Source organism: Sabethes cyaneus, chromosome 2, assembly GCF_943734655.1.
Source record: "Sabethes cyaneus chromosome 2, idSabCyanKW18_F2, whole genome shotgun sequence".
Taxonomy (NCBI): Eukaryota; Metazoa; Arthropoda; class Insecta; order Diptera; family Culicidae; genus Sabethes; species Sabethes cyaneus.
The window spans coordinates 184649122-184671698 of NC_071354.1; the positions used below are offsets into that span (position 1 = coordinate 184649122).

Here is a 22577-nt window from a genome sequence, read left to right on the forward strand (position 1 = left end):
GTTTTACTTCTGCCATAGGGCTTAGGGTTATGCGCGAAAAGCAAAGTAATCTATTTTTTTTCGTACGGCCTATTGTCTTCGCTGTATGTGCGATAAGAAGTAACATAACCGCACCAATTTTTTATTTTTGGAAAAAGTTATGCAACAATGTATTCAATTCGTTCACTATCAGCAAGTATTCTAGGGGCTGGGCTACATTGTTGCAAAACGTAATCGTTTGCCGTGGTTCGCAATGTAATAAACAGATCCCTTTCCAAGCCGTGTGGATTCACATAAAAATAAGAATGCAATGACTTCTATTTTTGCAGGTTTGAAAATTTTGTACATAAAATATTTACGATGAATTTTTCTCGAGGCGCTTTATCAATATTTTTATTCGTTTTGATTTACACTGTAACAAATATGCCTATGTGATACACTTTATTAATAACTCTGACATGATGAGCCGGACGAAGCCCTTATTGAACTTTTATGCCACAGCTGGAGATCGTTCAAATGAAGGCAAAAAAAAGTGTTTATTGCAAACCGATAACCTGAACGCACAACATAGATAGCTTTCGGCATCAATTTTAGCCTATAAAAAGCACCCCAGCGGAGACCCATACTCCAGTTTGTGTCGTTCCCTAGTCGGGAGATATAACCGTTCAGCATGAAGTTGATCCTAGCAGCGATCGCACTCAGTCTGGCCGCTTTGGTTAGCGGATCGTGGGTATCCGGCGGTGAGAAGGCTGTCAAATATGTCGGTAAGTCCATCAAAACAGCAAAACCATTGACATATGCTTCGAAGAATGTTACTATGAAATCATCATTCTCGGTAGCCGATAAGGATTTCCTCATGAAGCAGAAGTTCTTCTTCGAAGTTCTACGAAACATTCATATGCCGCTGCAATATGAAGAATACATGATGTACACCAAGTCCTGGGTGGAGGATAAGACCATGTACCAGGTACGTTTTCCAGTTACAATTTTGCTTAACAATCTACAATCCTCTTCGTTTTGTTAACAGAATTACGACTTTGTCGAAGAATTCTTCGACATGTACAAAATGGGCCTGTTCCTGGATAAGGGCGAAGTTTTCACCATCTACAACAAATACTTCATGAAGCAAACCTACATGCTCTTCACCTTCCTGTACAACTCGCTAAACTGGGACACATACTACAAAAACGTGATATGGGCTCGAGAGCACATCAACGAAGGTATGTTCATCTATGCTGTTACGCTCAGTGTCATGCACCGCATGGATCTACAGGGAATGGTTCTACCGGCCGTCTACGAAATCTATCCGTACTACTTCTTCAACACCGACATGATCCGATCGGCGAACTACCGCAAGATGTACGATCCCAAATTCGGATTCTACGGCAGTGGAAAGTATAATGTTGTCTACTCAAACTACACTATGACCTATCCTTGGGAAGTTTCCGTCGTCAAACATAGCTACATGATGGATTACAAGAAGATGGACTACTACTACGAGGATGTTGGCCTTAACTCGTTCTACTACTACTTCATGATGGACTATCCATTCTTCTTGAACAACGATAAGTTCGACTTCATGAAGGAACGTAGCGGTGAGCTCTATCTGTATATGCATCAACAACTGTTGGCCCGCTACAATTTGGAACGATTCTCAAACTATATGTACCCGATCATGGGTTTGACGTGGAAATTCCCACTTAAACTGGGATACTTCTCACTGCTGAGCTATTGGAACGGTATGCCGTTCAAGAGTAGAGACTACAACTACATGATCAGTGATGAAGACTACTACAAGCTGGACTGGATCAAGGATTGGGAGATGCGAATGCGGAAGATGATCGACGACGGCTATTACATGATGGATGACGGCACCAAGATCGACATGCGCAAATGGTACAACATCGATTTCCTCGGTAGAATGATGAACTGTATGGACATGCATATGGACTACAAGATGTGCAAATTTGGTTTCATCGAAATGATGTCGCGTACTCTGCTGAGTGGAATGGACTTCATGTCCATGAAATCGTGGCCTTCGGCCATGATGCACTTCGAAACGTCGCTGCGTGATCCTATGTTCTACTCCATGTGGAATCGTTTACTGGACTTCTACTATCTGTTCAAGAGCTACCTACCGTACTACACTTTTGATGAACTTAACTTCAAGGGAGTTGTCATCAAGGATGTCGTTTTCGATAAACTGGTTACCTACTTCGAGTATTTTGATTCGGATATCTCCAACGTTGTACCAATGAGCAACGTGGAAAAATATTGGGATTTCTCAGTCTTTGGCCGCACTATGCGTCTTAACCACAAGCCGTTCAGTTACAGTTTGGATGTAATGTCTGATTACGCCGGAAAAGGTGTAATCCGTGTCTTCCTAGGACCAAAGTTTGACAAAATGATGGAGCTCGATTACTACAAGAAGTTCTTCGTTGAGATGGACCAATACGTGGTGGACATGGTCGTCGGTAAGAACACATTCGTGCGCAACTCTCGTGATTTCTTCTGGAGCATTAAGGACCGCACCTCGTACGTTGAACTATACAAGAAGATGATGATGGCCATCGGCGGAAAGGAAGAATTCATGCTGGACATGTCGGAGGCTCACTGTGGATTCCCAGATCGAATGATTCTACCGATGGGCTGGTCCAGCGGTATGAAGATGCAGTTCTACTTTATCATCACCCCGTACACGATGATGAAATCCGAGGACAGCATGGTGTTCGACAAGGCGTACATGTGCGGTGGTTTCAAGTATGTCGACACACTGCCGATGGGCTTCCCGTTCGATCGCGAAATCAACTACAGCTACTGGTACACCAAGAATATGCTTTTCAAGGACGTGATGATCTACCACAAGGACGATTTGAACAAGACGTACTAGTGGTTAAGTTAGATGCCAAATCGATTTTAGGAAGAGAACTGGTAGTGGTTCTACTTTTAATATGCTTTACAATGATTTAAATAAACGTTGAAGTGAAAACCTTATTCCTAACCTTGAAATCTATTCATTCAGGGTTTTCTACTAAATACTTATGCTATCCTCGAGAAGCGCTATGCATACTTATAAATATTAACATTTGTTTTATTATTATTTTGTTGGGTTTTATTAGAACTCCGTTAAAACCCCATTGTAGCGATATTGTTTTCTATTCGTCGCAGACACAAGTTGACTATGGTATCACTTATCACAACAGGCCTCTATTCCAGATGCTGGTAAGTGCCACTATCCGCTTTCTCTGCAACGCATTCCTCCTAAAAACGGCACGGAAACGTATGTGATCACAACTTAATGAAGAACTAGGCCACGAATATGAGTTATTATTTTCAGTTATTTTCAAGTCTCTGCCTTTCGTATATTTAACTTTCGACGTATTAATTATTAGCCACGCCCTTCTTATCTCCAGGTTATTTGAAGATCGCTCGTCAGTTTACACGTTTTATTATAAACTAAGAACTCTTCTTAAAAGTGTCTCTTTTTATAGCCCTTTCGATTGATGTGTATTTACCTAAATATTTAAATTTATTATATGTTACAATATATGTACTTACTTTGAGTTCGAGGCAACGGTCCGTTATCGATCCTGCGTACTGTCGGCCCTGGGCTACCGTTCTACAATCCCCTCGAGCACCAGCCGAACGTGCATCGTCCTCGATAGTACACATCCATCGAATGCGGGATTTACCACGGAGTCTACGGTCTCTTTCTAGCTCTCTGCGGAAAGTAGAAGTCACCAATTCACACAGCAAAAACGATTGTGCATGCAAACAATAATGCGACGGTTGGGCACTTTTACGGACGCATTTTACTTTCAAGACATCAAATTAGTTAAGGTTCGAAAGGTTATACTATATCAGCTACTGGGACGGGAAGCCCCCTTCACTTTATTGGTCGTGACTGTTCTTCCCGCGACTTCAGAAATTCTCCTCAGATTGATTTTACGTAAATCGATAGTCCTTCTTTGTAATTAAACCTTCGAAGTGATACCACTGAAGAGTTTCTGTGCCGCAAGAGTTTTAAAATTATCATACATGTAGATTACACAGTCGAATAAATTCTAACTACGCAATTTTTAGGTCCCACTTCGAGTGGGCCACTTGCTCTGGGTACCTTATATTACTAGACCATCAACTGTAGCTAACGTAATAATGCGCTGATTTAAGGCCATCGATTTGTATTCTATTATACTAGCTGACTCGGCAAACAAAACAAATCAAATTCAAAACAGACACTGATGAAGCCGGTAAGTCGTAGGCGAAATACGGTATCTCTCTGATTAATAAAATACCTAATAAAACAGTTAACAGTTAACCGGAGTATATCTATACCTATAAAGAAGGATTTCTGTCTGTCTGTCTGTCTGTCTGTCTGTCTGTCTGTCTGTCTGTCTGTCTGTCTGTCTGTCTGTCTGTCTGTCTGTCTGTCTGTCTGTCTGTCTGTCTGTCTGTCTGTCTGTCTGTCTGTCTGTCTGTCTGTCTGTCTGTCTGTCTGTCTGTCTGTCTGTCTGTCTGTCTGTCTGTCTGTCTGTCTGTCTGTCTGTCTGTCTGTCTGTCTGTCTGTCTGTCTGTCTGTCTGTCTGTCTGTCTGTCTGTCTGTCTGTCTGTCTGTCTGTCTGTCTGTCTGTCTGTCTGTCTGTCTGTCTGTCTGTCTGTCTGTCTGTCTGTCTGTCTGTCTGTCTGTCTGTCTGTCTGTCTGTCTGTCTGTCTGTCTGTCTGTCTGTCTGTCTGTCTGTCTGTCTGTCTGTCTGTCTGTCTGTCTGTCTGTCTGTCTGTCTGTCTGTCTGTCTGTCTGTCTGTCTGTCTGTCTGTCTGTCTGTCTGTCTGTCTGTCTGTCTGTCTGTCTGTCTGTCTGTCTGTCTGTCTGTCTGTCTGTCTGTCTGTCTGTCTGTCTGTCTGTCTGTCTGTCTGTCTGTCTGTCTGTCTGTCTGTCTGTCTGTCTGTCTGTCTGTCTGTCTGTCTGTCTGTCTGTCTGTCTGTCTGTCTGTCTGTCTGTCTGTCTGTCTGTCTGTCTGTCTGTCTGTCTGTCTGTCTGTCTGTCTGTCTGTCTGTCTGTCTGTCTGTCTGTCTGTCTGTCTGTCTGTCTGTCTGTCTGTCTGTCTGTCTGTCTGTCTGTCTGTCTGTCTGTCTGTCTGTCTGTCTGTCTGTCTGTCTGTCTGTCTGTCTGTCTGTCTGTCTGTCTGTCTGTCTGTCTGTCTGTCTGTCTGTCTGTCTGTCTGTCTGTCTGTCTGTCTGTCTGTCTGTCTGTCTGTCTGTCTGTCTGTCTGTCTGTCTGTCTGTCTGTCTGTCTGTCTGTCTGTCTGTCTGTCTGTCTGTCTGTCTGTCTGTCTGTCTGTCTGTCTGTCTGTCTGTCTGTCTGTCTGTCTGTCTGTCTGTCTGTCTGTCTGTCTGTCTGTCTGTCTGTCTGTCTGTCTGTCTGTCTGTCTGTCTGTCTGTCTGTCTGTCTGTCTGTCTGTCTGTCTGTCTGTCTGTCTGTCTGTCTGTCTGTCTGTCTGTCTGTCTGTCTGTCTGTCTGTCTGTCTGTCTGTCTGTCTGTCTGTCTGTCTGTCTGTCTGTCTGTCTGTCTGTCTGTCTGTCTGTCTGTCTGTCTGTCTGTCTGTCTGTCTGTCTGTCTGTCTGTCTGTCTGTCTGTCTGTCTGTCTGTCTGTCTGTCTGTCTGTCTGTCTGTCTGTCTGTCTGTCTGTCTGTCTGTCTGTCTGTCTGTCTGTCTGTCTGTCTGTCTGTCTGTCTGTCTGTCTGTCTGTCTGTCTGTCTGTCTGTCTGTCTGTCTGTCTGTCTGTCTGTCTGTCTGTCTGTCTGTCTGTCTGTCTGTCTGTCTGTCTGTCTGTCTGTCTGTCTGTCTGTCTGTCTGTCTGTCTGTCTGTCTGTCTGTCTGTCTGTCTGTCTGTCTGTCTGTCTGTCTGTCTGTCTGTCTGTCTGTCTGTCTGTCTGTCTGTCTGTCTGTCTGTCTGTCTGTCTGTCTGTCTGTCTGTCTGTCTGTCTGTCTGTCTGTCTGTCTGTCTGTCTGTCTGTCTGTCTGTCTGTCTGTCTGTCTGTCTGTCTGTCTGTCTGTCTGTCTGTCTGTCTGTCTGTCTGTCTGTCTGTCTGTCTGTCTGTCTGTCTGTCTGTCTGTCTGTCTGTCTGTCTGTCTGTCTGTCTGTCTGTCTGTCTGTCTGTCTGTCTGTCTGTCTGTCTGTCTGTCTGTCTGTCTGTCTGTCTGTCTGTCTGTCTGTCTGTCTGTCTGTCTGTCTGTCTGTCTGTCTGTCTGTCTGTCTGTCTGTCTGTCTGTCTGTCTGTCTGTCTGTCTGTCTGTCTGTCTGTCTGTCTGTCTGTCTGTCTGTCTGTCTGTCTGTCTGTCTGTCTGTCTGTCTGTCTGTCTGTCTGTCTGTCTGTCTGTCTGTCTGTCTGTCTGTCTGTCTGTCTGTCTGTCTGTCTGTCTGTCTGTCTGTCTGTCTGTCTGTCTGTCTGTCTGTCTGTCTGTCTGTCTGTCTGTCTGTCTGTCTGTCTGTCTGTCTGTCTGTCTGTCTGTCTGTCTGTCTGTCTGTCTGTCTGTCTGTCTGTCTGTCTGTCTGTCTGTCTGTCTGTCTGTCTGTCTGTCTGTCTGTCTGTCTGTCTGTCTGTCTGTCTGTCTGTCTGTCTGTCTGTCTGTCTGTCTGTCTGTCTGTCTGTCTGTCTGTCTGTCTGTCTGTCTGTCTGTCTGTCTGTCTGTCTGTCTGTCTGTCTGTCTGTCTGTCTGTCTGTCTGTCTGTCTGTCTGTCTGTCTGTCTGTCTGTCTGTCTGTCTGTCTGTCTGTCTGTCTGTCTGTCTGTCTGTCTGTCTGTCTGTCTGTCTGTCTGTCTGTCTGTCTGTCTGTCTGTCTGTCTGTCTGTCTGTCTGTCTGTCTGTCTGTCTGTCTGTCTGTCTGTCTGTCTGTCTGTCTGTCTGTCTGTCTGTCTGTCTGTCTGTCTGTCTGTCTGTCTGTCTGTCTGTCTGTCTGTCTGTCTGTCTGTCTGTCTGTCTGTCTGTCTGTCTGTCTGTCTGTCTGTCTGTCTGTCTGTCTGTCTGTCTGTCTGTCTGTCTGTCTGTCTGTCTGTCTGTCTGTCTGTCTGTCTGTCTGTCTGTCTGTCTGTCTGTCTGTCTGTCTGTCTGTCTGTCTGTCTGTCTGTCTGTCTGTCTGTCTGTCTGTCTGTCTGTCTGTCTGTCTGTCTGTCTGTCTGTCTGTCTGTCTGTCTGTCTGTCTGTCTGTCTGTCTGTCTGTCTGTCTGTCTGTCTGTCTGTCTGTCTGTCTGTCTGTCTGTCTGTCTGTCTGTCTGTCTGTCTGTCTGTCTGTCTGTCTGTCTGTCTGTCTGTCTGTCTGTCTGTCTGTCTGTCTGTCTGTCTGTCTGTCTGTCTGTCTGTCTGTCTGTCTGTCTGTCTGTCTGTCTGTCTGTCTGTCTGTCTGTCTGTCTGTCTGTCTGTCTGTCTGTCTGTCTGTCTGTCTGTCTGTCTGTCTGTCTGTCTGTCTGTCTGTCTGTCTGTCTGTCTGTCTGTCTGTCTGTCTGTCTGTCTGTCTGTCTGTCTGTCTGTCTGTCTGTCTGTCTGTCTGTCTGTCTGTCTGTCTGTCTGTCTGTCTGTCTGTCTGTCTGTCTGTCTGTCTGTCTGTCTGTCTGTCTGTCTGTCTGTCTGTCTGTCTGTCTGTCTGTCTGTCTGTCTGTCTGTCTGTCTGTCTGTCTGTCTGTCTGTCTGTCTGTCTGTCTGTCTGTCTGTCTGTCTGTCTGTCTGTCTGTCTGTCTGTCTGTCTGTCTGTCTGTCTGTCTGTCTGTCTGTCTGTCTGTCTGTCTGTCTGTCTGTCTGTCTGTCTGTCTGTCTGTCTGTCTGTCTGTCTGTCTGTCTGTCTGTCTGTCTGTCTGTCTGTCTGTCTGTCTGTCTGTCTGTCTGTCTGTCTGTCTGTCTGTCTGTCTGTCTGTCTGTCTGTCTGTCTGTCTGTCTGTCTGTCTGTCTGTCTGTCTGTCTGTCTGTCTGTCTGTCTGTCTGTCTGTCTGTCTGTCTGTCTGTCTGTCTGTCTGTCTGTCTGTCTGTCTGTCTGTCTGTCTGTCTGTCTGTCTGTCTGTCTGTCTGTCTGTCTGTCTGTCTGTCTGTCTGTCTGTCTGTCTGTCTGTCTGTCTGTCTGTCTGTCTGTCTGTCTGTCTGTCTGTCTGTCTGTCTGTCTGTCTGTCTGTCTGTCTGTCTGTCTGTCTGTCTGTCTGTCTGTCTGTCTGTCTGTCTGTCTGTCTGTCTGTCTGTCTGTCTGTCTGTCTGTCTGTCTGTCTGTCTGTCTGTCTGTCTGTCTGTCTGTCTGTCTGTCTGTCTGTCTGTCTGTCTGTCTGTCTGTCTGTCTGTCTGTCTGTCTGTCTGTCTGTCTGTCTGTCTGTCTGTCTGTCTGTCTGTCTGTCTGTCTGTCTGTCTGTCTGTCTGTCTGTCTGTCTGTCTGTCTGTCTGTCTGTCTGTCTGTCTGTCTGTCTGTCTGTCTGTCTGTCTGTCTGTCTGTCTGTCTGTCTGTCTGTCTGTCTGTCTGTCTGTCTGTCTGTCTGTCTGTCTGTCTGTCTGTCTGTCTGTCTGTCTGTCTGTCTGTCTGTCTGTCTGTCTGTCTGTCTGTCTGTCTGTCTGTCTGTCTGTCTGTCTGTCTGTCTGTCTGTCTGTCTGTCTGTCTGTCTGTCTGTCTGTCTGTCTGTCTGTCTGTCTGTCTGTCTGTCTGTCTGTCTGTCTGTCTGTCTGTCTGTCTGTCTGTCTGTCTGTCTGTCTGTCTGTCTGTCTGTCTGTCTGTCTGTCTGTCTGTCTGTCTGTCTGTCTGTCTGTCTGTCTGTCTGTCTGTCTGTCTGTCTGTCTGTCTGTCTGTCTGTCTGTCTGTCTGTCTGTCTGTCTGTCTGTCTGTCTGTCTGTCTGTCTGTCTGTCTGTCTGTCTGTCTGTCTGTCTGTCTGTCTGTCTGTCTGTCTGTCTGTCTGTCTGTCTGTCTGTCTGTCTGTCTGTCTGTCTGTCTGTCTGTCTGTCTGTCTGTCTGTCTGTCTGTCTGTCTGTCTGTCTGTCTGTCTGTCTGTCTGTCTGTCTGTCTGTCTGTCTGTCTGTCTGTCTGTCTGTCTGTCTGTCTGTCTGTCTGTCTGTCTGTCTGTCTGTCTGTCTGTCTGTCTGTCTGTCTGTCTGTCTGTCTGTCTGTCTGTCTGTCTGTCTGTCTGTCTGTCTGTCTGTCTGTCTGTCTGTCTGTCTGTCTGTCTGTCTGTCTGTCTGTCTGTCTGTCTGTCTGTCTGTCTGTCTGTCTGTCTGTCTGTCTGTCTGTCTGTCTGTCTGTCTGTCTGTCTGTCTGTCTGTCTGTCTGTCTGTCTGTCTGTCTGTCTGTCTGTCTGTCTGTCTGTCTGTCTGTCTGTCTGTCTGTCTGTCTGTCTGTCTGTCTGTCTGTCTGTCTGTCTGTCTGTCTGTCTGTCTGTCTGTCTGTCTGTCTGTCTGTCTGTCTGTCTGTCTGTCTGTCTGTCTGTCTGTCTGTCTGTCTGTCTGTCTGTCTGTCTGTCTGTCTGTCTGTCTGTCTGTCTGTCTGTCTGTCTGTCTGTCTGTCTGTCTGTCTGTCTGTCTGTCTGTCTGTCTGTCTGTCTGTCTGTCTGTCTGTCTGTCTGTCTGTCTGTCTGTCTGTCTGTCTGTCTGTCTGTCTGTCTGTCTGTCTGTCTGTCTGTCTGTCTGTCTGTCTGTCTGTCTGTCTGTCTGTCTGTCTGTCTGTCTGTCTGTCTGTCTGTCTGTCTGTCTGTCTGTCTGTCTGTCTGTCTGTCTGTCTGTCTGTCTGTCTGTCTGTCTGTCTGTCTGTCTGTCTGTCTGTCTGTCTGTCTGTCTGTCTGTCTGTCTGTCTGTCTGTCTGTCTGTCTGTCTGTCTGTCTGTCTGTCTGTCTGTCTGTCTGTCTGTCTGTCTGTCTGTCTGTCTGTCTGTCTGTCTGTCTGTCTGTCTGTCTGTCTGTCTGTCTGTCTGTCTGTCTGTCTGTCTGTCTGTCTGTCTGTCTGTCTGTCTGTCTGTCTGTCTGTCTGTCTGTCTGTCTGTCTGTCTGTCTGTCTGTCTGTCTGTCTGTCTGTCTGTCTGTCTGTCTGTCTGTCTGTCTGTCTGTCTGTCTGTCTGTCTGTCTGTCTGTCTGTCTGTCTGTCTGTCTGTCTGTCTGTCTGTCTGTCTGTCTGTCTGTCTGTCTGTCTGTCTGTCTGTCTGTCTGTCTGTCTGTCTGTCTGTCTGTCTGTCTGTCTGTCTGTCTGTCTGTCTGTCTGTCTGTCTGTCTGTCTGTCTGTCTGTCTGTCTGTCTGTCTGTCTGTCTGTCTGTCTGTCTGTCTGTCTGTCTGTCTGTCTGTCTGTCTGTCTGTCTGTCTGTCTGTCTGTCTGTCTGTCTGTCTGTCTGTCTGTCTGTCTGTCTGTCTGTCTGTCTGTCTGTCTGTCTGTCTGTCTGTCTGTCTGTCTGTCTGTCTGTCTGTCTGTCTGTCTGTCTGTCTGTCTGTCTGTCTGTCTGTCTGTCTGTCTGTCTGTCTGTCTGTCTGTCTGTCTGTCTGTCTGTCTGTCTGTCTGTCTGTCTGTCTGTCTGTCTGTCTGTCTGTCTGTCTGTCTGTCTGTCTGTCTGTCTGTCTGTCTGTCTGTCTGTCTGTCTGTCTGTCTGTCTGTCTGTCTGTCTGTCTGTCTGTCTGTCTGTCTGTCTGTCTGTCTGTCTGTCTGTCTGTCTGTCTGTCTGTCTGTCTGTCTGTCTGTCTGTCTGTCTGTCTGTCTGTCTGTCTGTCTGTCTGTCTGTCTGTCTGTCTGTCTGTCTGTCTGTCTGTCTGTCTGTCTGTCTGTCTGTCTGTCTGTCTGTCTGTCTGTCTGTCTGTCTGTCTGTCTGTCTGTCTGTCTGTCTGTCTGTCTGTCTGTCTGTCTGTCTGTCTGTCTGTCTGTCTGTCTGTCTGTCTGTCTGTCTGTCTGTCTGTCTGTCTGTCTGTCTGTCTGTCTGTCTGTCTGTCTGTCTGTCTGTCTGTCTGTCTGTCTGTCTGTCTGTCTGTCTGTCTGTCTGTCTGTCTGTCTGTCTGTCTGTCTGTCTGTCTGTCTGTCTGTCTGTCTGTCTGTCTGTCTGTCTGTCTGTCTGTCTGTCTGTCTGTCTGTCTGTCTGTCTGTCTGTCTGTCTGTCTGTCTGTCTGTCTGTCTGTCTGTCTGTCTGTCTGTCTGTCTGTCTGTCTGTCTGTCTGTCTGTCTGTCTGTCTGTCTGTCTGTCTGTCTGTCCTTATGTTCCTTATAGAATCGAAAACTACTGAACCAATCGGCATGAAAATATGCATGTAGAGGTTTTTTGGGACCAGAAAAGGTTTTAGTGATGGTTAGAAACCCCTCCCCCCATTAAGAGGGGGGGCTCCCATACAAATGAAACACAAATTTCTGCATAACTCGACAACTAATCAAGCAAATAGAACAAAATTTGGCATGTGGGTGTTTTCGGTGACAAGAATTTATTCTATGGTAAATTGAGACCCCTCCCTCTTTATAAGGGGAATTATAACTCCTCTCCTCTTTAAAAGGGGGGGCTTCCATACAAATTTCCTCATAACTCGAGAACTAATCAAGCAAATGGAACCAAATTTGGCATGTGAAGGTTTTCGAGGGCAAGAATATTTTCTATTGTAAATTAGGACCACTCCCCACTTTAAGAGGGGGGGCTCCTATACAAACGAAACACAAATTTCCTCATAACTCGAGAACTAATCAAGCAAATGGAACAAAATTTGGCACGTGGGTGTTTTTGGAGACAAAATTTTTTTCTATGATAAATTGGGACCCCTCCCCACTTTAGGAAGGGGGGCTCCTATACAAATGAAATGCAAATTTCCTCATAACTCGAGAACTAATCAAGCAAATGGAACCAAATTTGGCATGTGAAAGTTTTCTAGGGCATGAATATTTTCTATGGTGAATTAGAACCCCTCCCCACTTTAAGAGGGGGGGCTCCTATACAAACGAAATACAAATTTCCTCATAACTCGAGAACTAATCAAGCAAATGGAACCAAATTTGACACGTGGGTGTTTTTGGAGACAAAATTTTTTTCTATGATGAACTGGGACCCCTCCTCACTTTAGGAGGGGGGCTCCTATACAAATGAAATTCAAATTTCCTCATAACTCGAGAACTAATCAAGCAAATAGAACCAAATTTGGCATGTGGAGGTTTCTGGAGGCAAAAATATTTTCTATGGTGAATTAGGACCCCTCCCAACTTTAAGAGGGGGTGCTTCTACACAAATGAAATACAAATTTCCTCATAATTCGAGAACTAATCAAGCAAATGGAACCATATTTGGCATGTGGGTGTTTTTGGAGGCAACCATTTTTTCTATGATGAATTAGGACCACTTACCTTTTTAAGAGGGGGGGCTCTCATACAAACGAAATACAAATTTCCTCATAACTCTAGAACTAATCAAGCAAATGGAACCAAATTTATCATGTGGATGTTTTTGTATGCAAGAATATTTTCTATGGTATATTTTCTATGGATTTCCCCACTTTAAGAGGGGGGGGGGTCCTATACAAATGAAAAACAAATTTCCTCATAACTCGAGAACTAATCAAGCAAATGGAACCAAAATGGAGCTGTCGGACGGATGGACATGAACCAATAACTAACCCTTCTCGTCGCTTTCAGTTGCGCCTTGCGCTTTTCTTCTACAATTTGCCCTTCACAATCGACCAGTATTCATCAATCTGCTCCGGGGTGTTGGACGGACTCTGCTTCTTGGAAACCACAGTAACACCATTGTCATTGTAACAGTGAAAATTTTTGAAAAAAATCCGTTTATCTCAGTATCTCCAGACAAAGTTGGGTTCAATTCAATCGTTTAACGTCTAGTCAATATCAAGTCAAAAGTAGTCAATATCTGGATTTTGCTGGGATAAAATTGATCGCTTTTCACTGCGTAAAAGATATTGCATTTCATTGTGGAATCTCATTACAGGGTGATTTTTACGGTACACGCTTGATTCTTGATGTTTCGACCGAATTAAGGGCTTTTTATCCTAATCTTCTCCATGTATACAAACTAATATTCTTCAGTTCCGTATTCCAACGTTTTGGTGTTTGCTCGCGGTGCCCATTTTTGTGCAGTACAGTGAACGAGCAAGAATTCATGTTATCGTAATTTTCTCACCGCAATCATCATCAAACGATTCAGATCATCAGATTCCATTCTTTGAAAAACCTTACAGATTTCTGAGATATTGAACTTTACATCTCGTTACACCAAGAAAATTATAAAATAGCCATGACTTGTATACTATCCGAATCCTCACCAAAAAATTTTGGGGAAAAACGCCTTTTTGTTCGAAGAAACTCACTATTCACTGTTTGACAGAAATTCAATGATAGCTTTCCAAGTCGGCCCAGAACAGGAAATCAATCTCATGCTTCTCCTGAAAAAGCTTCAACCTCTTGCTCTGCTAAAGGCATTCCTTTTGATAAATTTCTTCAGTTCGAAACGAAACCAGAAGCTTTGTCGGGAACTTTAATCTCTTTTTATTTAGTAGTCTTCCAACCAACGAGCCAATAGTCCGGAATTTTCATTGCAAGCTGCTGGCAGGAACGATTCGCAACGCGTTCCAAACGTAATTGAGTGCAAGGTTGAAAAACAGCATTTTACGTGTGTCCGAATTTCAACGTGCAACCTTTATTTAAATCAATCCAATTGTTGGCTCCTATTTTTTTCAACAATCACGTATCCCGAGTAAACTGCTGCAAGTTTGTATGATGTTTCTCTAGCAATAAGTAACATAGTTTTTATTCTCATCATTATGCAATCCATTTTATTAGACCATTTCGATAGGTGGCGGTGTTCAAGACGGAAAAAGGACGAAATTAAGTTGACAATTCAAACAATCCGCAGTACATGTAGAAATATTTTAACAAAGTTGTAAATAAAAAAAATAAATCGATTCGAAAAATTACGATCACGAACCGTGATAGAGAACCAAATTCAAACAAATATCACAAGCTAAATAGACAGCGACAAAAGTATCTTTCTTACGTCTAAAAATCACATATTGCATTTTCTTAATACGCTAATTAAGTGTTACTTAAGAACGTTGAACAAATCCCGGTGAACCAATTGTTTGCTACCGTGAGGCTGAATTCAATCGAAGGGGTTATTTTTCTTTGATCAAAACAAATTCCGAAAATTAGTGCACAACTACCTACACAACACTATCGTTTTGCTATTTGCTTTTCTAATAGAGTAATAGCTAATAACCGAACGCTCTGGATCTGTTCACTGCTGCGATCTATTTCTGTTCTGCTTAACTTTGTACAAATGACTAGTTGTCCTATTGACGGAACAGAATAACTAATTGCCTGTTTATTATAATTTAGAGTTTAAATATTTTTTGTTACATATTTTGCTGCAATGTTGTTTTGCTTGTTAATGCTTGTTCTCTATTGTGTCTATATTATTTTTGTTGTAGTGAGCAGAGGCCAAAGACAAAATCCAATCTATTTTCTGTGTTTGTGTTATGACATCTATTTCAATTTACTTTTGCTTGATTGATTGTAAGTAGATTTTCAACTGTTGTATACTGTATTTTAAAAACACTAAATATTCAGTGGGAAGTAATTCAAGCGTATATTTGGAGGGAATGTGCTTTTTACATAATTCTAAAATATACAGGACGAATAGTAAGTAACATTTCAAATGAAAGCGGTATGAATGCTTATCGGAAAATATATTTTCGAAACAAATGAAACTATACAATAACAAGCGTATCAACCTAATCACTAAAAATACTATTTAAAGTTAATTTTTTGAGATGAAAAGTTAAGGATAGAATATCGAATGAACATGTCTTCTTTTACATGCACCAAAATTGCAAACTAACCAACTGCACTGAAGAAATAATCGAAATCATTGAACAATTTAAAACCAAAAGTTTTCCAGGGGTACAATTGCAAACATTGCCCTCGTAGACATTACACACTATCATTCTCTATGTCCGAAAAGGTGCGTTACTCTACGCGAAGTACAATTCAAAGTAAATTGTTTGTTGTTTCCCATCGTAAGCAGCAACAGCGCCGTGTAAAGGTTTATCATATAAATTGTGTATTGTTTTTTTTTTTGACAATTCGATGATTCAAAAAAATCGCAATAGTTTTGTATAATTCTGCTCGCTATTGATCCCAACGCATTATTAAAATTTACTAGCATCAACGAATCAAGAAATAAATCGTTATTCGTTTTTTCTTTCTTTGCTCTGTTACACACGCGTAAGAAAAGCAGCAATAGACTATAATAATATAAGTATACATATATCCAAACTAAACACTTAAATTGTTCATGAAGTTTCGTTCACTTCCTTTTTTCTTTGTGGATTATTTTTTTTTTTTTTTTTTTGAGAAGCATATTGCAGCAAGGTTTTTGCATGTGTTCTCTGATTTAAGCCATCCATGCCTAAAAATACCTATAATTTTAGCTCTGATTAAGAAAGGTGTATTATTCATTGTTCAGTGTTTTACTAATTTTACTGTCAAGTACTAATTTTGCTGTTCGGATGGTTAGAGCTGGTTTTGTTGGTAATGATTACTATTTTCTTGCCCTTTTAAATGCATCTCAAAAATACTGATTAACTTGTCCTAACAAACCCACAATCCGGATAAACTCTCGGATTGTCTTTCATCTTATACGATGCTCAACAGTGAGAAAAAAATTGGTTCAATCACTTCGAAAATAAGCAAACAAACTGTATCTGAGATTATTAATGACTAGACAAGTAACACGATGAAGAATATATATCAGCTGTGCTTGGCTTTTTTACCGTTCGTATTGATTATTAATCTTAATCTGGAATTACTTGTGCCAAAGTATAAATAAATAAGTGTATGTTTAACCTCACACTGGTTTATCACTATCGAATGAGTAAAAAATTGTTCCAATCGAATTGGTCTGGCCTGATCGACAGACCGACCGACTTGCAGCATACAAACTTACCTTAATGCGAACGTAATTTCGAATCGCAATTGTTGATGATAGTAGTAGCATTATCAGTACGCTTTGAAAATTGAATCAGGCTGAATCTGAGGGAAGAAAAGAGAGATATTTTTGACAACCTAATTTGAGAGCATTTAGGAATTTAGAAAACCAATGTACTGTCCGCGTACCGTTTGCTGCGTTCGCACATCAACACAGTATTATCAGCTGATGTTTCGAGGTGCAACCACTTACCTTATGCAAAAAACTTGATAGCATAATCAGACTGTTTGTTGACTACTGATGTTGGGCTGCTGCGCTTATTCAATTATCTGCAGCACGACCGGATTATCGGATGCCTCCATGCAGAATGTGTTCGATCGTTCGAGTTTCGATTCCATCCTGGCTGGTGGTGGTGCATTGCCACCGCCAGCGTTAACGTTATCGGAAGATGACGAGGACGACGGTGTAGAGGTGTTTTCGTCGAGCAACAGATTACCGCTGACATCCGATAGCCTGGCATGGGTCGGGATCACGACCGTGGTGTTCGTCGGCTTTACTAGGCGACTGCTGTTGCTGTTGCCGGTACCGTTTGCTCGACTGACCACCGATGATGAAGACTTTCGCCCTTGATGATTGCCAGCAATCGGAATAGAACTCTGTTTTACGGCTTTCGGTCCATCACCCGAATGTTTAACGTGCGCCGCTGGAGGTTCCTGTTGCAATTTGGCTGTTTTGCGAAGGTGTAGAGTTGTGTGAAAAATTTTTCTTCCACCTGCACCATTCATAACATGCTGTGGTGCCGGTGAGCCTGATTTGGTTACATCGCTCGCTGTGGATTTATCCCGTGAGAGTAGACTCGGTGATGAAGCAGCCGATTTGTTACTAGAATTAGTCGAGTTTGTTTTAGTATCTAGAGAACGACGAGCAAGAATTTCTCTCGAGCGCTGCGATAGAAAGCTTTTCTTTACAAACGAGGATGATGAATTCGAGCTTACGCTCGCCGTTGAAGCGGTACGATTAATACCGCTAGAGGTCGATTTAATAACTGGACCAAGCTTTGCGCTACTGGGTCCACTCGGTTTGAGGTTATTCTTAGTCACCAAAGAATTTTTATTGGCCGCTGAGGAGTCGATTGATTTCGGTCCGTTTGGCCGATCATTAAATATGATTGGATTTGATTTAGAGTACACCGGTGAAGGCTTATCAACATTCGTATTTTTGGTTTTAAAGTACTCGTGGTATATGAGAGATTCGTGTGAAATTGTGTTGCTGTTTGTCTTGAACGAGCTAGATTTTAACGACTCGGCCAATGAATCGATTGACACGTCCATGTCGTTGATAGTGGGTTGATGTGATTTGAGATTTTTTCCGGTCTTCGCTGGCGAAGAGAGGCTGTCTAGCGAAATGTTTGAGTCCCGACTGTGCTTGGTGACATTTCCTGTAACAACGGACAGAAAATAAAAGGTTTATTAATATACTTCTAAAACAGACTTTTCACAAAGTAAAAAAGACGGGATGGCTTCAGTTCGTCAAAGTTCATGTTCTAAAAACGGATTTGAGGTTGATCAGGTACCGTGAAAGCACCGGTCGCTGTGCATGTTTAAGTCGCCTCACACTAGGTGATATTTTCACCAATTTCATCAAATTTTAGATCAAAACTCTTAATTCTGTGCATACATTCCTGTTGTCACAACAAAACGACATGCATTCATTTGAATGTATTAATCTCAATTTGCAAATATCGATGAAAATATCACCTAGTGCGCGGCGATTTGAACATGCGCCGTGACTGGTGCTTTCACGGTATAAAAGGATTATTATCACAAAGAATTAAACTTCCGAAATTAATGGAATCGTCCACAACCTAATATGGAAAACTACGCATTTTTTACGTTATAGCAAATGATCGCGTTTTTGAGCTTTCACATTCCAATGTTATGTAAATCAAATAGTCAAATTTTTATTGACTCATGTGAGAAAGCTGGAGAAACGATTCTTACGTAGTAAATTTGATTATAATCTTGGTTATACTACCCGAGCGTTCGAAGAGATTAGATCAAAATTGACAACTTTTCGATGTCTTCCAAATGCGGCCACTGCGTTTTGAGTTCATAAAAATCTATATACCTAATGACGGTCAATTCGTACAGATTCGTCTATTCGTGATCGTGATTGTGATCGGATGATACCGGACAATGATACCAGCCGTGAGATTCGGAAGCGTATTATCAGCGGAAGTCGTGCTTACTATGGGCTCCATAAGCAATTGCGGTCGAGCAGTCTAAGTCCCCGTACAAAGTGCACCCTGTATAAGACGCTTATTAGACCGGTTGTTCTCTACGGGCATGAAACATGGACAATGCTCGAGGAGGACCTGCGAGTGCTCGGAGTTTTCGAACGACGAGTGCTAAGAACGATCTTCGGCGGCGTACAGGAGAACGGAGTATGGAGGCGGAGGATAAACCATGAACTCGCACAGCTCTATGGCGAACCCAGTATCCAGAAGGTGGCTAAAGCTGGACGGATACGATGGGCGGGGCATGTTGCAAGAATGCCGGACAACTACCCAGCAAAGATGGTGTTCGCCTCAAATCCGGTAGGAACAAGACGACCAGGAGCGCAGCGAGCAAGATGGTTAGACCAGGTGGAGCGAGATCTGGCAGAGAGTACTCGGTGTCCGAGGAATTGGAGGGCGGTAGCCCTCAACCGAGTTACATGGAGAAACTTCGTTCAACAGGCTTTGTCTTTGACGGCAAGCCACCTAATTAGTAAGATTGTGATCGACGTACCTACCACTTTTAAAAAGATCAAACTAAACTGATTGATTGCACACCGGTAATCGTCCCAGATAACACAACATCGTAATAGAAAGTTTACATTAAATCGTATGCATGAATATTTTGCATTGGAATTGTATATTGATTAAAGGATGTCAAAACAAAGTGAACTATAAGTTGTTTAGCAGTCATGCGTGTCCTTATATACAACTCATGACTGTGAATTATAAAGCAGCAGATTGCAATATTAAGTTATATCTTAATCATATATTCGGGAGTATTAAGTTGCTTGTTCTAAAAAGCAAAATGAATTTGTATTTCTCAGTTACAATCAAAATATACAAACCAAAGTGTTTACTGGGGTGTTGCTTGAAACCATCAAAACTTGTTTTACTGATCCAGTTTACACTCTGCAGCATTGGCGAAACTAAGGAAGGGCTAGAGGGGTTGCGCCACCCATAGAGATTTAGTCCCCCCTGCCTAAAAAATATAGCTGACCGAGCAAATAAAATGGTCAAAAAAAATGCCGGGGGCTATAGCCCCCCCTAGAAATGAGCGCTAATTCCGCCAATGCTCTACAACAGTAATGGCCAAAGCGCGGCCCTTCGTGATAATTCGTGCGGTCCGCGGGCTAATTTGAGGGATGGCAGACTAATGAATAATTTTTTTGATGACACAGGGGTCACTCAGTTCAGTCGTAGTGCTTCGTAAATATTGTAGATCTAATTGCTCTGCGGTTTAAATTTTGTGGTGATCGCTAAAAATCGGTTTTTGCTGCCGCCTATTTTACATTTTGGTATGCAAAAGAATGGCCAGAGGTCATTTCGGCCCGCGGACTCATGGGACGACCGGATTTGGCCCGCACCACGCTTATGCCTGGGCACCACTGCTCTACAGTCATATTTTTACAACTAATCCTTTGCAGCAGGATGCAAAATGTGACGGGTTGATTTCTTAATCTGATACTTGCTAATACATTTCCGAAACGAGATAATCATTGTTGTCTCTTGATTCAAAGTTCCCCGTGATTAATTCGTATTTGAATTTTCACTAAATTTTCATATTGATTGCGACTTCTCTGCCTTCTTATTACTTTATGTAATTTCTGAAAATGTATATGCATATCCCTCATTTTCTGATCCCTCAAAAAAATTGTGCCCACATCTTCATATAAGCTCTTTTTGCCTAAATACAGCAATCCCCATGAGTAGGTTTAAAATACACGGAGAGGTCTGCTCAAGGAGCGACCAAGTCCTGATTAGTGGTCAGCACTTTTCGGATGTCGTAGACGTGCGGTTCTTCTATGGACCAAACGTCGGCTCGAACCACTGCCTTCAAGCAAGCAAAGTTCGCGCTCGCCTGTCCAATGTAATCAGATCGAAATCTACGAGCAAGATAAAGCTAATTCAGTGGTTATCAGTGGAAGAAGTTGCCTCTTGGAAATCTGATAAGCGAATCGGTGAACTAGTTGGAGAGAACCCGAACAGACACTAGAAGCACATCGACGATGCGATGCAGCTGTTGTGGATCTGCTGCCGAGAAGAATCTTCACCATCGGAAGACAAGGACTGAGGAGGAACCTGTGAACTGGTTGGAAGGTCTCATATGCCCTATCTACAAAACAGGCCATCGATTCTAATACAGTAATTCGCGGAGCATAACTCTCCTTCATTATGCATACCAAATTCATTCCTGCATTTTGTGTCATAGACTAAAGTCTTTACTGCAAACCTTTATTGGTGACCACCAGCAAGGATGGTACGATCAATTTGATTCAATTTTGATTCAACTGACTGTACGCGTACCACTTCAGCTAAGCAGAATTTGACAAAGTTATGTACTTATAATCTACAATATTGCTGAATAAAGTTTTGCTGTATGTTTTGTATTTACGGTGCTACAAATTGCGAGATCCTCGACAAATTTCGAGAATTGAACTTGTTTATAGATTTCAAGGCAGCGTACGGTTCAGTTAAGCGAAATAAGTTATGGCAGATTATGGTAGAAAATGACTTTCCTTCAAAACTGATTTGACCCCTGATACTTCAAAGCCAACTATCACCAAGTTGCACTCGTGTGTGACGTAATATGGGTATCTTAAGGAGGAAGCTGTGAAAATAGGGCATATCACAAACTGTGCCAAAATGAAGTACATGATTGCTGGTTTCAGAGCGAAGTAGCCCTGGGGGTGTTTGCGGTTGTGCGGTTATGATTGGTAAAGATATCTTTGAAGTACTCGATGAAATCGTTTACGTTTCATACGAAACTCACGCTCTATAAGACACTTATATTTCCGGTAGTACTCAAAGGTAATAAACCGTGGACGTTTAAGGAGAGCGACCGAAGAGCTGTGGTTATTTTTGAGCGTAAGATCCTGCGACCAATTGGTGCTCAGCAAGACATAACTTTTTGAAGAAGATTCTACAGAAAATATCATCACGCGTGCTTTACGTGCACGCTGGCCTCACCTATACGATTGGCATTCCCCAATATTAAGTTATGGGTCATGCATTATCATGGCAGGTACGGAGACATGCTCAATCATAACCAAATTTGAAATTATTGGTAAAGCGTGCGAAGAGTAGAACAATCAGTGTCATGTCACTTTGTTAGTGATTACTCTTTTACGTGATGAAGCATGTAAAAAGAACAGCGAGATATTTATACTTCCTCGTCTGCAGTGCCTTTGTGAGTGCAACATGTAAATGACATGTTTTAGAAAATTAATACCAGTTAGTCATATATGCGAGGAATGTTTTGTGGTTTATTTTCTTTCGTAACATATGGGAATTGTAAATTATTTCATTTAAAAAATCCTCTTCCTTTTCAATGACTGTCAACGCTTCTGGAAACTGCCGCATGCACGTTTTACTATGTTTCGACCCACAGACATCATCACCTCGCTGATCTTAGCTTTGAGTGACCTAAGCGTGGTGTTAGGCGTCCTATTGGTATCCCACTCGACGACCCCCCACACAATATAATCCAAAGGATTGATATTGGGACTGATAGGGGACCAAATACCCTTCTCCCAAAAGCTCTGAACATTTTCAGCAAGCCATTTTTTTGTGATTAAAGTCTTTTCATCAGATAAAAAGATGACAGAATTATTATGATGCGGATGCTTCAACCGACTCAGAAGCTTTTTAGCTTTCTCCAATCGCCTTGATTTGGTCGTAGCATTCATAAATTGATCTCTACGTAGCGCTTACGACGGTTTTTGGCCATTATTCAGCGCACTGAGAAATCCGAACATTCGATTTTCCGAGCCATGGACCTCATTGGCCTCGATGGATTCTTTTTAATTATTCTTTCCACTTTTTTGACCCTGTTCCGTTTAGCGGTAATGGAACGGCCCTTGTACGCCTTCTGGGTAGGTAGCTTATTGTCGGATTTCTTCATATTTTCACATTTATTTTTTCACTCCGCGTGCTTTATCGGACTACTCTTATTCACGTCAGTTTCAAATTTCATTTCAGTTTCAAATCTGATTTCAGTTCAAGCGCTTCAGAAGCTTCCCTCTCATTTTTAGTTTTCTACAAAGCATAATGTTTTTCTCTTCTCTTTACCCTTAACCTTACCCTTTACCTTCTCTTTCCCCTTTTTTTATTTCACACAGTAAAATAGCTTATCTCTTTCTTTCTTAAACTCGAAACTAGGCATGTATGTACACACTAAATCGAAATCACTAAGTTTGGTTATTGAATTTATTTTGAAAACGATATTCTTAAGCACTTCAAATCTTATTTATTTACTATTGAATACTTTTTACTATATTTTTAAGTAAGATATTGAGTTGCTGAAGCTTTTTCCAAATTCTTAGCATATATTACCTTCTCTATATAGTACACTGTTCTTTCCGATACTTTTACCGACCGAACTATCTTTTTTGTGCTTGCTCCGGCGCGCAATAAAGCG

At 42.7% G+C, this 22577-nt stretch overlaps 2 protein-coding genes across 4 annotated transcripts in view; one reads left to right on the forward strand and one right to left on the reverse strand.

Annotated features, from left to right (window-relative positions):
* The first annotated feature begins 649 nt into the window (after nt 1-649).
* LOC128736991 (hexamerin-1.1-like) lies at nt 650-2869 on the forward strand. The gene is made up of 3 exons (XM_053831515.1): nt 650-743; nt 819-946; nt 1007-2869. The coding sequence occupies exons 1-3, from the start codon at nt 650-652 to the stop codon at nt 2867-2869; spliced, it is 2085 nt and encodes a 694-aa protein (XP_053687490.1).
* A 10840-nt stretch (nt 2870-13709) lies between these two features.
* Nucleotides 13710-22577, reverse strand: part of LOC128733598 (uncharacterized) — a 40601-nt gene continuing 31733 nt past the window's right edge. For all 3 annotated transcript variants that reach the window (XM_053827307.1, XM_053827308.1, XM_053827309.1), the window contains 2 exons: nt 16135-17320; nt 13710-15986 (listed from right to left, as the gene is read on the reverse strand). In XM_053827307.1, the coding sequence (XP_053683282.1) occupies nt 16200-17320 (1121 nt within the window). In that variant the 3' untranslated portion in view covers nt 13710-15986; nt 16135-16199. The remainder of the gene's footprint in view (nt 15987-16134; nt 17321-22577) is intronic.